The sequence below is a fragment of the Brassica rapa genome, chromosome A08 (genome assembly GCF_000309985.2).
Source record: "Brassica rapa cultivar Chiifu-401-42 chromosome A08, CAAS_Brap_v3.01, whole genome shotgun sequence".
Lineage (NCBI taxonomy): Eukaryota > Viridiplantae > Streptophyta > Magnoliopsida > Brassicales > Brassicaceae > Brassica > Brassica rapa.
This window is the reverse complement of record NC_024802.2, coordinates 4,963,260-4,979,467: the sequence shown is the minus strand read 5'-3', so window position 1 is coordinate 4,979,467 and position 16,208 is coordinate 4,963,260. Positions and strand designations below refer to the sequence as shown.

The 16,208-nt window shown below is 38.1% G+C and overlaps 2 protein-coding genes and 1 long non-coding RNA gene across 6 annotated transcripts in view; 1 reads left to right on the top strand and 2 right to left on the bottom strand.

The window, feature by feature from the left end:
* Positions 1-16,208, bottom strand: part of LOC103833097 — a 1,138,500-nt gene that overhangs the window by 293,123 nt on the left and 829,169 nt on the right. The window lies entirely within an intron of this gene.
* Positions 216-11,896, bottom strand: LOC117127160. Its single transcript, XR_004449987.1, has 2 exons — positions 9,049-11,896; positions 216-8,235 (listed from the first exon to the last, which is right to left on the bottom strand). It is a non-coding gene; the product is annotated as an uncharacterized LOC117127160 (long non-coding RNA).
* Positions 12,141-14,163, top strand: LOC103833147 (adenosylhomocysteinase 1). Its single transcript, XM_009109248.3, has 2 exons — positions 12,141-12,903; positions 13,148-14,163. Exons 1-2 carry the CDS (start codon positions 12,193-12,195, stop codon positions 13,892-13,894), a joined length of 1,458 nt encoding a protein of 485 aa, XP_009107496.2. The 5' UTR covers positions 12,141-12,192; the 3' UTR covers positions 13,895-14,163.

The following is a 16,208-nucleotide window of genomic DNA, read 5'->3' as shown; positions in this document are numbered from 1 at the left end:
AAATGATATCAGACATGTATTTTATCCCGGATTTGAAGAGCAACATCATAAGCTTAGGCCAGGAAAATGAGTCCGGGTGTGAGATAAGAATGAAAGAAGACATCTTGACGTTGCACGACAACGATGGAACTCCATCACTAGCGCAAGGAGAGAAAAAAGTCAGCTCTACAAGGTACTCATAGAGAGTGTTGATACAAAGTGTCTTCAACTTTTTTTTAAAGACGAGTCGGCATGTTAGCATGCACGGCTCAGGCACATCGAAGTCGATTCTATGAAACTAATGGTACATAAGGAATTGGTGTTAAGAATACCTAAAATCAATATTGAAGGGGAAACTTGCGAATCATGTCTTCTAGGTAAAGACAAGACAGTCGTTTCCGTAAGCAACTTCTTATAGAGCCACAGAGAAGCTTGAACTTATACATGGAGACCTCTGCGGACCAATCACACCATCGACTCCAGCTAGAAATTGATACATTTTTGTTCTTATAGATGATCACTCTCGTTACATGTGAACAATTCTCTTAAAGAAGAAAGGAGAAGCGTTTGAGAAATTTAAAAGTTTCAAGACAAAAGTCCAACAAGAGGCAAAAACAACTATTAAGACTTTCAGAACCGACAGAGGTGGCAAGTTTACTTCTATGGAATTTCAAAAATTCTCTGAAGCATCGAGAATCCAACGTCATCTAACCGCTCCTTACACGCCTCAGCAGAACGAAGTTGTAGAGAGGCGTAACAGAACCTTACTTGAGATGACAAGAAGCATCTTGAAGCATATCGAGTTTGCTTTTACGCACAAGAATCAGCGAAAGCGCTGCTCTCTCGAGGTGCTCGACAAAAAACTGGCAATAGCCCATGTCGCACTCTTCGAGGATAGATCGAGTTTGTGCCATGGTGATGCTGAACTTAATGTGGGGTTCATTTGGATCGGTCGTCCCATTATGCATCGGGATTTGTATGTTTCCAAGATTGTTGACCTTGTGCCTACTGATCCTGCTCGTGGATGGTGTCTTTTGCATTTCTTTTAGTACCTGATTAATCTCGGGGGACAAGTTTATCACCTGCTTCACTCTCAAACTCATCTCTTAAATCTATTGTTTCATTCCTTTAATTACCTCGTCTATTTTGAAGTCAAGTACAGCATTTTGTGTGACGTCATGTCGAGTTCATATGATTCCATTTGTGGCGGTTGCTGGCGTCGCATAATGAGGCGCTGGTGTGCTTTCCCTTGGAGATGAACAAACCCCAAAGAGATTGCGTTGTAGTTGCATCAACAAGCCACCCATTCCTCTGTTTGATGTGACTTTGTTTCATTAACGGTTTGCCTCAGCTATGTTATGCATTCGAATAGAGCATCCGTGATTTGTGTTAGTGTATCTACTCATTCGAGTAGTGGGGTTGTTGGTTTGTTTGTACCAGGGACATCGTGTTTGCCACTCCTTTGTTTTTATGTGCTCGTTGGCATGTCGGGCCTGGTCATAAGTGGTTGAGTCTTTTGTTCCGGAAATGTTTGACTCAACTTGGGTGGGTTCTTTCCCACTTCGAATCATTGGGGTTGATTAGATCTCTTGCACAAACGTTGGATTATACGGTACTGGCGCCTTAGAGTTTGTCAGGAGAGAGGAACTTCGAGTAATGGATATTGACAGCTTCGATGTTGCTGACGTTCCTTCACTTTGGAGTGCTGATCTTGTAGGATCAGACATCTTCGAAATACTTTCTGCGTAGAGAGATTTTTGATTTATCTCCACAGACTGTGCCAAATATTGAGTGTGAGGCTCGAGTAGGTGATTTAGAAGTAGATTAGGGACAAAGCAGGTCGAATTCTCATTTATATTTGAAGTAAATCGAAATCAAAAAGATGTTACAAAGTGAGGTGAGTGAGATTATCGAATCGAGCGTGTTATACAATAAGTATTGATGTCGCTAAGGGGATGATTGGTAAGGGCTGTAGCTTTATATTTTTTCTGTAGAATTTATTGTGTAGATTTATTTGTTGTAGCTTTCTAAAGCAATAATTTTTTTGCTGTGAAAATAAAGCTCTCTACAGCCATATTTTGATGTTGCAGAGATTTTTTTGTTGTGAGTTTTTTAAGGAAAGAAAAGCTCGCTTGGTTGATATATATAGCTCTAGACTAAATTTTGGTTGTCCAGAACATCTACAGCCACAACCAATCATCCCCTAAGTTTATCTTTCTAGAAGTTCTGGAGAGAAAAGTTGGTTCCTTGATCTGAGGACTGATTCCTTCTTTTATGGTCGGGGAATGCCCCAAATGCGACAAAAGAAACTTCATAATCCTTGTTGCTGAAGTCACATATTCGACCTTTGTTGGATGAGGTCACATATTCATTGTGAGGCGAGTGCAGCTCACCTTGTCGTAAGGCATATGGCCAGACTGCATCGTATGTGTTTGTTGACCGGTTTGAGATTGCCTCCCTTTTGGTATGGGTGCGAGTTCGCCATCGAATTATCATTTTTCTTATATGTTTTTTTTAGTGATGTATAATTTGAATTCGAATACTTTAATTTAGATCAAATATTAATGAAAGTGCAAAATGCACCTTCAACAAATACTATAATGTACAGATTGCTCAAGGCCGATCCTAGATTAAAACCTGTGACACAAGGATTCAGACGCCAAAATTTATAAATAATTTAGGTGCGCCAGTGATAAAATAGTTTCTTTGATGTAGTGGCTTGATACCTTTAGAATCTCTTAGAAGTATAACAGGGTTAAATCCTCTTAGAGGTAGTACTTTTGAAAATTTGCTCCAGGCGTTTAATTATTCTGGACCGACACCGAAGTTGCTTTCTGTGACCCGAATGTTAACACCATGGCGTTTGAGTACATAATTTATATAAATGCCATTTAACAATCTATTTTTCTTTTGTCGGGGATAACGATCTATTTAAAATGGATTCAACATACTTTTTTATTTATAAACAAAGGGGATAAAATTGTTTTAGATCTGCCTAATATGAATATGAAGAAAAGAAAACCCACACCATCGCCTAATTGATATGATTCTCGCTGTCGGTTGCTTTAAATAGTTCAAATCTTTTAGAAATTAAAACATACGTATAGTTTCTCTTTTTGTATGTAAACATTAATAGTTTAATTTGTTTATTTTTATTTGAACGTTGATCTTAAGACTTCAGTGTTCAGATCCACCGACGCTCCTCCACACGCCTGTCCAGATCCAGACAGTACACAGAGACCATTGCATTTTCCACCTCTTCATGTCTCAGGCTATTAAAATTCAATTTTAATAGTGGACTTTCATACGACGATTTAGGTTTTAAAATTTGGGATTTAATCCAACTTATACAGTTAAAAACATTTAAGGGTGCAAATGGTTGACATAGTAGAGAAAAAATTAAGTGGAATCGATGATTCATTAAATTCCACTAAAACCAACTATTTAATATTTATATATTAACTTCTTTTTTTTACTTAAAGGCTTTCAAATATTTATATTAAGTTTGTCCTCTGAATTATATTACACCGTGCAAAACTATTTATATACTAATAAAGTTGATATTTATCTTTTTTTTGACACATGTCAATAGCCCCAAATAAGTTAAATATGATATATCAGCATAGTTTTATAATATTTATTTAATACTTCACATTTTCACCTTTTTATTTTGCACTAGATATTTTAAAATAACATTAAATTACCCATAAGTTATTAGTTTAACTTCAGTTAAACTAAAATTTTGACACTAGTCTGTCAAACAATAATTTAACAAAAATCATATAATATAATTCAAAATACATAAATTTCAAAACTAAATAGAAAAATCTACAAAACAAAGAAAATAATTTTCAATTTTCTCACCTTTTATCCCAGGCCAACGAAAAAATGAATCTCAAATTTTTATTTATACTTTCTTCGTCAAAAAGGTCAAATATAAATTTATAAATAATAATTAAAAACTGATGACAAAAAAGAACTACAGCCAAAATTGATACATTATAGTTTTTAATAAATTCTATTTGGAAAATAGGAAATAATGAAATGTAAAAATATTAAAAAATAATTAGTGAAAACACAAAACATATTTTAATATAATAAAATTAGCGGATAAATAATAATTTAGTGAAATTACATAATATAATCTGATAATACATAAATTTATAAAAATAAAAATATAAGAAATGAGGAAAATCTATTTACGATATTTGATCTTTCAGTGTCATCAAAATCAAGTCAGAAAATTAAAAAAAAAATAGTGAATATAGTTGAAGTTTATATAGCTTTGTCAGCAAATTCAGATTTAGAGAATTTAAAATTTTGATTTAAAAGCACGACAAGAAAATAAATCATAAACAAAATAAATTTTTCAAAACTATTAAAAATTAGTAATTTACATAAAATAACCAAAAGAGATAATATAACAAAATTTTATTTTTCAAAATATACAGAGAAAATTTATAAAAATTCAAATTAGAAAAATCAGTTAATAATATTGTTTGATATGAAATATGTAAGCAATGTCAACAATTATTTATTGCAAAGTGAATCTCTCATTTTTTTTATCATTAACTTAAGTTCATGAGAACTAACATGACATTGATGAAAAACACAACAAATAATTATACATAATCAATAAAATATTTTTTAAAAAATGGGAAAGCGTAATATAACAAGATATAAAAAATAAAGTAATAAACAAAGAAATTTTTTTCATATAAACAAGATATTAAATTTATCGTATCCAATGAAGAAAATAAAAGTAATGTTCCAAGAAAATCTTCAAGTTCTAATACTGATGAAAATTAAAAATATAATATCTTCAGAGTCTAAACATTACACACAATACATACTACCAAAATAAAGTAGAACATAATCCGCTAAAATTAATTATCTCAGTAATCGAATTACAAAATTTAGTTAATCCTAATGAAACTGAAGTTGAATATCCTAATATCAAAAAAAAAAGATTAACATAAAAAAATGATAAAGAAACTAGAAATTATGAAAAATAATACCTCGCACATAATATATAAATTATCCGCCCAAAGCGAAAATAATAACTCACACAAGAAATGATATTTGTCTATACCATTTTCTTTTTAGTTTTTTTTCCTTCATACAATGAAAGTTTGTTTTCAAAATAAAATTTTGTCAATTGTATATATATAGTATATAAATTGAAGTGTACTTTCAGTGTGAATCTTATGAATGGAATTGAATGAAATATACAAACCTCCTCTAAACAAAATATCTCCCATTCTTTTATAAATCTACATCGTAGAAAATTAACAAAGTGATTCTGAAAAACAAACTAATCACAACACAATAGATAGAATCGTAGTAGTTGTTCATTGGTCAACGAACTAACGATTAGCCATTTCTATAACAATTGGTTGGAAAACAACTTGTTCAATTAGTTTTCTTGCAGCGGTTCAATGACTGGTTAACACTCACTTGGATTGGATGTGAAAGAAAGAACAATATAATTTAGGGGAAACTAAAAGAAGTGGAGCCACTGGTTCACATGTTGGACTAAACTTTATTACAATATATATTACTTCCATTTATATCTAATTCAGACATTACACAGTTACATGTGATGGATCTAAAGCCATTTATGTGGAAAATATATCGTTGAAAGATGCGGAGAACATGGGGCGACTCTCGTGGGCCAATAAGAAGAACAAGATCTCATCTAAAATGCAAGACGTCAGACTGGGATTGATGGCAAAATGATTAATGCAGTAAAAGAGATTTTAGAGTGAAAGTGATCGTGAACATTAAACCACACGATATATTCAACGGAGAGTAGTTGAAATACTACTCTCTTCTGCTAATGGCTGGTTGATATGAGGTGTGATACGTCTTTAAATAGTTGACACCTTATTGATAACATATATTTTTCACCTACCTTATTAGCCAGTTTAGATTGGTTTACCGTACGTGTAATTTAATCATGGTTTAGTCTGGTTTAGTAGTTTATTTTATATATTTGTAAATGACTCATTTCGGTAACAAACGAGATTAAATAATATCATCTTTTATATTTCTCTCTGTCGATGTTCAAACTCTGTTATGGTATCAGAGCATTTTCTGCTTGTTTTCTCTGATTTCTCTTCGATTATCTCACAAATTCTTCAAACTTCACCTTATTTCCTAAAGATCCAGTTCAATCTGAGCTTCGATTGAAGTTACGAATTGGAAAATATCGCTATCGGTGATTTTTGATATCCGATTTCGATCTTCTAAAGTTTTTGATCTCGATCTCTACAATGGCGAAGCAAGGAAGGAAGATGAGGACTCGAAACACCGTTTCTGGTACAGAAACATCTGCAATGCAGAATCAATCGCATTTTTCCGCAAAAGAAGACGATGATCTAGACGTCGAGATCAATCCGCCACAGAATATTGGAACTCTCCGTGTGCAACCTCGTGGATTTAATAGCTCTAGTATGAACTCCATCGACAACACTCATAGTCCGTATTTCTTGCATCATCCTGGATTGTGCATCTCGAATCAGAAGTTAGATGGATTGAATTATAACAACTGGTATATCGCGATGAGGATGAGTCTTGATGCTAAGAACAAGATAGGATTCGATGGATCATTAGTTAGACCAGCTGAAAATGATCCGTTGTTCAAGATCTGAAGTAGATGCAACAACATGGTTAAGTCGTGGTTACTTAATACAGTGAATCATGAGATGTATGATAACATCATGTATTATGATGATGCTGTTGAGATGTGGAATGATTTGTACTCAAGGTTTCGAGTGAGTAATCTCCCAAGGAAGTATCAGTTAGAGCAGGCTATTGCGACTTTTAAGCAGGGATCCATGGGCCTAGGAAGAAGACTCCTTGGGAGCAACTGTCTAACACAAAGATCACCAAAGCAAGAAGATGCAATTGTGATCATGTTAAGGAGTTAATGGAGGAAGCAGAGACTAGTCGTATCATTCAGTTTCTCATGGGACTCAACGAGAATTTTGCCAACATTCGAGGGCAAATTCTGAACGTCAAGCCTCGTCTGAGCCTTACTGAAATATATAACATGCTTGATCAGGATGAAAGTCAATGAATTGTAGGATCTGCTCAACGAATGACCAATCATCTTGTTGCTTTCCAAGTTCAAAAGTCACTCAATCCTGAGAATAACCAAGTTCTCATTTCTCAAGGACCTTATCACAAAGTGAAGTGCTCTTTCTGCTTAAGACTTGGTCATAGAGTTGACAAGTGTTACAAGAAGCATGGATGTTACAAGAAGCATGGATATCCTCCTGGAATGTTCAAAGGAAAGAAACCTTCTGTTATGGCCTCAACAAACATGGCGTTTACACGGTCGGTCAATACGAATGAAGAAGTCTCTTGTGAACAAATCTCCAAAGACCAACTCCATTCTATGATTTCTTACTTGAGTTCTCAACTCCACTCTCCTAGTGTCACATCCACAACTGAGAAAGCTACTGCTTCGACTTCAACTAATGCCCCTGTAATTTCACAGATTACAGGACGCCTTTCCGGTAACTTCATTTCTCTTTACAACCATTCCTATAATCACATGCTTATATATTCCACTTCAAAAGAAACAGATGTGTCTCTTAGAACTTGAATTATAGACTCAGGAGCCACTCATCATGTTAGTCATTATAGGAACTTGTTTACTGATTACAAACCCTTAGACAAAACCTATGTCACTCTTCCTAATGGTTATATTGTTACTATAGCTGGGGAAGGATGCATTCATTTGACTGATTCTATTACTCTTTTTAACGTGCTTTTCATCCCAGATTTCAGATTCAATTTGTTAAGTGTGAGTGTTTTAACTACAACATTGAATTCTTAAGTTTCTTTCACTGCTAATGATTGTTTTATTCAGGAACTTACTCATGAATTGATGATTGGTCAAAGTAGTCAAGTTGGCAACTTATATGTCTTGGATGCTGAGAATAAACATAGATATTTATCTTTTCAAGGTATGCCGTCTGTATTTGTTGTTGTGGATTCTCTTATTTGGCATAAACGATTAGGTCATCCCTCCAAATCTAAAATTGATACCTTATCGAATGTTCTTCATCTTTCAAATTCATAACTTAATAAAGATCATTCTGATTTGTGCCATGTCTGTCACTTATCAAAATAGAAACATTTACCATTCAAATCTAAATATTAGCAAGAATGCTTTTGATTTTTTACATATTGGTACTTGGGGTCTTTTTGCTGAACCAACTGTTGATAATTCAAAGTATTTCTTAACTATTGTGTAACATCCCGAGTTGTGATATATAGAAAGGCTTAAGATAATTGATTTGGCTACCTATGTCACCAAAGTTGACTTACCTTTTCCGGAGCACATCCTGAAAGAACTCCAAAGTTAAACGTGCTTGAGCTGGAGTAGTGGAAGGATTGGTGACATATCGGGAAGTGATTCGCGATAGCGTGCGAGTGAGGCCAAAGCACGGGGAAATGTCATGTGGTGATTGCAGGGTCAATAAACAATGATTTTGAGCCTTGGAAGATTAACGGACCAATCGCTGGAGCGGGATGGGGCCCACAGGCAGAGAGAGCGGGTGTGGGGGTGGCCCATTACCGTGGGCGGGTCGGGGCGTTACAAGTGGTATCAGAGCCAGGTTAGCCATCTCGGTTCTGACCCGAGAGGTGTCTTGAGACCTGTCGTGGGGCGCAACGATGACGTTGCGTTCTTTGAGAGGGGGTGAATTGTAACATCCCGAGTTGTGATATGTGAAAAAGACTTAAGATAATTGATTTGGCTACCTATGTCACCAAAATTGACTTACCTTTTCCGGAGCACATCCTGAAAGAACTCCAGAGTTAAGCGTGCTTAAACTAGAGTAGTGGAAGGATGGGTGACCTATAGAGAAGTGATTCGCGATAGCGTGCGAGTGATGCCAAAGCATGGGAAAAGGTCGGGTGGTGATTGTAGGGTAGTAAACAATGATTTCGAGCCTTTAGAAAAATTAACGGACCGATCGCTGGAACAAGATGAGCCCATGGGCCGAGAAAGTGGACGTGGGTGACCCATTAGCCATGGGAAGTTCGGGGCGTTACATATTGTTGATGATTTTAGCAGAGCCACTTGGGTTTTCTTGATGTGTGCTAAGTCTGATGTTCTACAAATATTCCCTGACTTTGTTAAGATGGTAGCAAATCAATATAATGTGAATGTTAAGGCTGTTAGATCAGACAATGCAAACGAATTGAAATTCACTGATCTTTTGGTTGCTAGAGGAATCATCTCATACCATTTGTGTCTTGAAACACCTGAACAAAATTATGTAGTGGAAAGAAAGCATCAACATATATTGAATGTTGCTAGAGCATTATTGTTTCAGTCTAATGTACCTTTATAATTTTGGGGTGATTATGTTTTGACTGCAGTCTTTCTTATAAATCGTTTACCTTTCCCTGTTTTAGAACACAAATCTCCTTTTGAAAAGCTAACTGATAAACAATCCGATTATGAAAATTTAAAAACCTTTGGTTTTTTTTGTGTTATGCTAGTACTTCAAATAAGAATATACATAAATTTGATCCTATAACTAAAGCTTCTGTCTTCCTATGATATCCTTCATGGTACAAGGGTTACAAGCTATTAGACATAGAGACACATTCTGTTTTTTTTATTCTCGTCATGTGCTCTTTTTCATGAGGATATCTTCTATTTTGCGTTACCATCTCTAAATGATAATGTCAAATCTTTATTTCCTCACGCTTCCTCACCTGCTGTCCCTGATGCTGAGTTCTCTAAACCAGCATCTTCCGATGCACATCCTCATAATGATGTGTCATCTTCTGACGTTCTTTCCTCTGGAAGTCGTTCGATTCGAAACAAGAAACAACCTTTTCATTTGCAGGACTATCATTATTACAATATTTCTTCTCCTTCTTCTACTCCTTACCCGATAGCAAATTACATTTCATACTCTGCCTTATCCGAGCCCTTTTATTCTTTTATAAAATCTATCAAAAAATCTAAAGATCCTCAAAACTATTTAGAAGCAATGCTGGATCAGTTGTGGTGAGATGCTATGAAGGAAGAGATTTATTCTCAAGAAAGGACTAAGACTTAGAGCATCTATACATTGCCTCCTGATAAGAAGCCTATTGGTCGTAAATGGCTTTACAAGACCAAATACCATGCAGATGGTATTGAAGAGAGAAAGACGGATCGTCTGGTTGGTAAGGGTTACACGCAAGAAGAAGGTGTTGATTATCAAGATACATTTTCCCTTGTTGCTAAGCTTAGCACCGTAAGGGTTCTCATTGATGTCGCAGCTAAGATGAATTGGTCTCTCACTCAGTTGGACATCTCTATATATTCTTGAATGGTGATCTCGAGGAGGAGATTTATATGAAGCTTTCCCTGGTTATGAAGAGTTAATAGGCGTTTCAGTCCTTCCTAATGATGTTTGTAGACTACACAAATTCCCTTATGGACTCAAACAAGCATCTAGGCAGTGGTACTTGACGTTATCATCTACTATAATGAAGATGGGTTTCATGAAATCTCGGGATGATCACACTTTGTTTGTGAAGAATGTTGATGGAAGATCCTTGGCAGTCTTAGTGTATGTTGATGATATCTTGGTTGTGAGCAACAAGGATGAAGCTCTCAAGGAGTTTATTCGTGAGTTGGAATCACATTTCAAACTCCGAAATCTTGGAGATGCAAAATATTTCCTTGGCTTTGAGATTGCTCGTTCTGCAAAAGGCATTTCAATTTGTCAAAGGAAATATATTCTTGAGTTGCTCGATGATACATGTTTCCTCGGGTGTAAACCATCAGCTATCCCTCTTGACCCCACAGTTCGACTTTCAACGGAAACTATCATACCAAAAGATGGGTCTAAGATCGTTCATGAGATGGGAGCTTTGTTATCTGAGCCTAAATTTTATAGAAGAATGATGTATCTTGCCATCACTCGATCAAACATAGCTTATACTCTCACGAAGCTCTGTCAATACTCTGCTGCACCTAGAGATGCTCATTTGAAGGCTGCTCACTAGCTATTTCGTTATCTTAAAGGTACGGTGGGACAAGGTCTGTTCTATGCTGCGTCTGGATCATTTGATTTGCGTGGTTTTGCTGATGCGGATTGGGGATCTTGTCCCGACTCTCGCAAATCCATCACTGGTTATGCTATGTTCCTTGGTGAGTCTTTGGTAACTTAGCATTCAAAGAAGCAACATACCATATCCAGAATCCCAGCGGAAGCAGAGTTCAGAGCTTTGGCTGATGCATCCTGTGAGATCGAGTGTCTTCTTCGCATTATGACTGATCTTCAAGTGCATGTTTTGTTGCCTACACACTTATATGGTGACAACACAGCCTCTCTCCACATAGCAAACAACTCTGTATATCACGAGAGGACTAAACATGTTGATCATGATTGTTACACCATCCGTGATCGCATTGTCAATAGCTTGATCAAGACAATGCATGTACGTACGCATAAGCATATTGCATATGTTCTGACGAAGGCATTGTATCCTCCACCATTTCCGGATCTCGTTTCTAAGATGAGTGTTTTGGACATCTACACACCTCCATCTTAAGAAAGAATATTAACTGGTTTAGATTGGTTTACTGTACATGTAATTTAATCATGGTTTAACCCAGTTTAGTACTTTACTTTATATAATTGTAAATAATTCATTTTGGTAACAAACGAAATTGAATAATATCATCTTTTACATTTCTCTCTAATGATATTCAAACTATATTATACATTTAAACCACCCAAATCTTCTTTCTATAGATGAAATTCTACTCTGTCGCTAGAGAGAAAGGAATCAATTAAGTCCATTTCGTTGATGCCAATCTTGAATTCGAGTATATATGCAATGATGGAGTATTATTATGCAAGAATCCAAAATATTAAATGTTAAATCACCACAAAATAAATATCTGAGAAACTACTATGATCCACGATCGCTTAGACGAGTTTGGATGCAGCTACGTGGCAATCCTGCACAGGTCATCGTTAGATCAACCCACAACGACCTAAAAACATGAGTCAAAGTACTAGTGCAGCGTGTTCCGCAAAACACTGGATCACAGAGATCCACCAAACCCTTAAAACAATCTAAGCCGTCCAATTCATTTTAACCTCATCTATTTATACTCTCTCACTCCCTTTCTTTCCTCACACACTTCTCTCTCTCTGCCCCCAAATCTCTAGTTCCGAAAAAATGGCGTTGATCGTTGAGAAGACGTCGAGTGGCCGTGAGTACAAGGTCAAGGACATGTCTCAGGCCGACTTCGGTCGTCTCGAGCTCGAGCTCGCCGAGGTTGAGATGCCCGGACTCATGGCTTGTCGTACCGAGTTCGGCCCAGCTCAGCCCTTCAAAGGCGCTAGAATCACCGGATCTCTCCACATGACGATCCAGACCGCCGTCCTCATCGAAACCCTAACCGCCCTCGGCGCGGAAGTCAGATGGTGCTCCTGCAACATCTTCTCGACCCAAGACCACGCCGCCGCCGCAATCGCCCGTGACTCCGCCGCCGTTTTCGCCTGGAAAGGCGAGACGCTGCAGGAGTACTGGTGGTGCACGGAGCGTGCTCTCGACTGGGGCCCAGGCGGTGGTCCAGATCTGATCGTCGATGACGGTGGCGACGCCACGCTTTTGATCCACGAGGGAGTGAAGGCCGAGGAGATCTTTGAGAAGACGGGCCAGGTTCCTGATCCCACTTCCACTGACAACCCCGAGTTCCAGATCGTGCTCTCCATCATCAAGGAAGGTCTCCAGGTTGATCCCAAGAAGTACCACAAGATGAAGGAGAGACTCGTCGGTGTCTCTGAGGAGACCACCACCGGTGTCAAGAGGCTTTACCAGATGCAGGAAAGTGGGGCCCTCTTGTTCCCAGCCATTAACGTCAACGACTCCGTCACCAAGAGCAAGGTTTTCGTTTCCTCCTCCTTACATTCATTTTCGGTTTTGTCACTGCATTGAACCGGGAACTATTGGTTCGGTTTTGTTATTTTATTGTAATCTGCATTGAACCGGAATCTCTTTTATATTCGTTTTATTTTTTCGATTTGTTCGGTTTTCAACTGATTAAATTGGTCATTTTGGTGTTATCATATAGTTGACTGTGATTGGATGAAACGATGACGTATTAATCTCTTGTGTTTTCTAATGTCAGTTCGACAACTTGTACGGTTGCCGTCACTCTCTACCTGATGGTCTCATGAGGGCCACTGATGTCATGATCGCCGGAAAGGTTGCGGTTATCTGTGGTTATGGTGATGTCGGAAAGGGTTGTGCAGCTGCCATGAAAACCGCTGGTGCTAGAGTCATTGTGACCGAGATCGATCCCATCTGTGCCCTACAAGCTATGATGGAAGGGCTTCAAGTTCTGACCCTTGAGGATGTCGTCTCTGAAGCTGACATCTTTGTCACCACCACCGGTAACAAAGACATCATCATGGTTGACCACATGAGGAAGATGAAGAACAACGCTATCGTCTGCAACATTGGTCACTTTGACAACGAGATTGACATGCAAGGACTTGAGACCTTCCCTGGAGTGAAGCGTATCACCATCAAGCCCCAGACCGACAGGTGGGTGTTCCCAGACACCAAGTCCGGAATCATTGTTTTGGCCGAGGGTCGTCTCATGAACTTGGGTTGTGCCACTGGTCACCCAAGTTTCGTCATGTCTTGCTCTTTCACCAACCAGGTGATTGCCCAGCTTGAGCTTTGGAACGAGAAGTCGAGCGGTAAGTACGAGAAGAAGGTGTACGTTCTACCCAAGCATTTGGATGAGAAGGTTGCGGCACTTCACTTGGGCAAGCTTGGAGCTAAGCTCACTAAGCTGACAAAGGACCAATCTGACTACGTCAGCATTCCCATTGAAGGACCTTACAAGCCTGCTCACTACAGGTACTGAGAGCTGTTTGGTTCTCGTTGTGGTTTGTCTGGAAGAGTGGAAGATATTGGTCCGCTGATGAAGTTGACCAAATATCCTTCTGAATAAGGGGTGATTGGCTTTGAAGGTTGTGCTTGTTGTTCTTCTTTTTCTTGAAACTTAAATTAGCTTTTGGTTATGAGTTCCCTCTTGATTTGCTTTTCTGTTGTGATCACCGTTGTACTCTTAAACTAAAAATGGAAGAGAGGAAACTATTTTCCGTACCCAAATTTTAGAGCTTTCTTTCTCTTTCACGGTTTCACCTTTATTATGTTCTTTGCTTCATTGAATGTCGAGCTCTCATTTCAAATTTGGGCATTGCAATTTATGGTAGGTAATGTTTTAAACTAAGTCGCAGGACTCATTTATACCACATTTAGTCAATTTTATTCCTAAGAGACTAGTATGATTGTTTTTCTTTTTTTGAATTATACAGAGGTATCCTGGCCTCACATAAGTGATCCAGACTAGTATGATTGTTTTTCACCCAATCAGCACAATAACTTTTCCAAACCATATGCCCTTTACTGATAATTATCATATGGTATATGTTAAAATATTTGTTGATATTCTTTTTAATTCAATTGTTTGATTTAAAACATTAATATATCTACAGTATTGCAATTTGTCATTATTTATACATATACAGCTTAATTAAGATAAATTTATAACGAGTTGGGTAATGAAGCTTTGGTAGATTCTGTGCATGGACATCTTCCAGACGTGCTCGTGAACATCAAGGCTAATGAGTTGTGGCAGGCGGATAGGGAATGGAATTTTGATGTTATTGGGCAGTATGTTGATGAGGATAAGAGGCTGGAACTTAGGTCAGTGGTTCTCGACACAGTAACATGAGCTAAGGATAGGTTGGTCTGGGGAGAAACTCAGGATGGTAGTTTCTCAGTTGCATCAGCTTATGCACTGTTAACAAGAGAAAATGTCTTTACACACGATATGGAACAGTTTTATAACTGTATATGGAGGCTGAAAGTACTGGAGAGGATACGCGTCTTTTTGTGGCTGGTCTCTCAGCAAGCTATCATGACAAATGAGGAGAGATTTCGAAGGCATATTGGAGTCTCTAATGTCTGCCAAGTGTGTAGAGGGGGTGTGGAGTCGATAATACATGTTCTTAGGGATTGTCCAGCTATGCAAGGTATATGGGACCGTATTATACCGAGGATTAAGAGGCAAAGGTTCTTTCGGCAGTCTCTGTTTGAATGGACTTATGATAACCTTTCGAGCTCGGAGGTTAAAACTGAGACGGGCCTTTGGGTAGTTCTTTTTGCAGTAGCAGTTTGGTGGGCTTGGAAGTGGCGGTGTGGGAACGTCTTTGGGGTGAAACGACTGTGTAGGGACCGAGTGCAGTTCGTTAAAGAACAGGCCAAGGAAATCAACATGTGCAGCGCGAAGAAAGAAGAGGTGAGGATAACGAGAGTAGAAAGGTGGATTAAGTGGGAGAAGCCGCTAACAGGATGGTTTATGGTGAATACGGATGGGGCTTCGCGTGGGAATCCGGGGCTTGCTACGGCTGGCGGTGTGCTGAGAGATGAGAATGGTAGTTGGCTCTGTGGTTTTGGTCTGAATATCGGGCGTTGCTCTGCACCTTTGGCCGAGCTTTGGGGTGTCTACTATGGTCTGTTGATTGCTTGGCAAAAAAGAGTGAGGTGTGTGGAGGTAGAAGTGGACTCTGCTGTGGTGGTTGGTTTCTTTCAGACAGGGATTGCGGAGACACATCCTTTGTCTTTCCTAGTACGATTGTGCTATGGCTTTATTTCTAGGGACTGGATAGTCCGTTTTAAACACGTCTACAGAGAAGCTAATGGTCTTGCAGATGGCTTGGCTACTTATGGTTTTTCTCCAGCGTTATGATTTCATATTTTTGATGTTGTTCCAGTAGAAGTTAGTCTCTTGTTGATTGAGGATGGTTCAGGCCCGCCTAAGTTGAGGCATGTGGTCGAGTAGTACGTTTTTTTGAAATAAATTAAACTTGAGAGGTTTTCCTCCCTTGTATTCACCAAAAAAAAAGAAGATAAATTTATAATAGATTCCTCCCATGGTGTAAATATCACATTTAGGTCTTTATGTATCATAAGATTTTTTACAAATTCTAGTTACACGGTCAATGTTGGCTCAAACATTCCCAAATATGTTTATGGCCTTAGGGGAGCATATGTTCACAAAGCAAGATCATGAGAGTATGTCTAGGGGGCAGTCTCCGTTGACGGGGTATTATCTAGACCATGGCATTTTAGCCGGACCAAAAATTGAACAACCGAATCTGATCTAAATAATA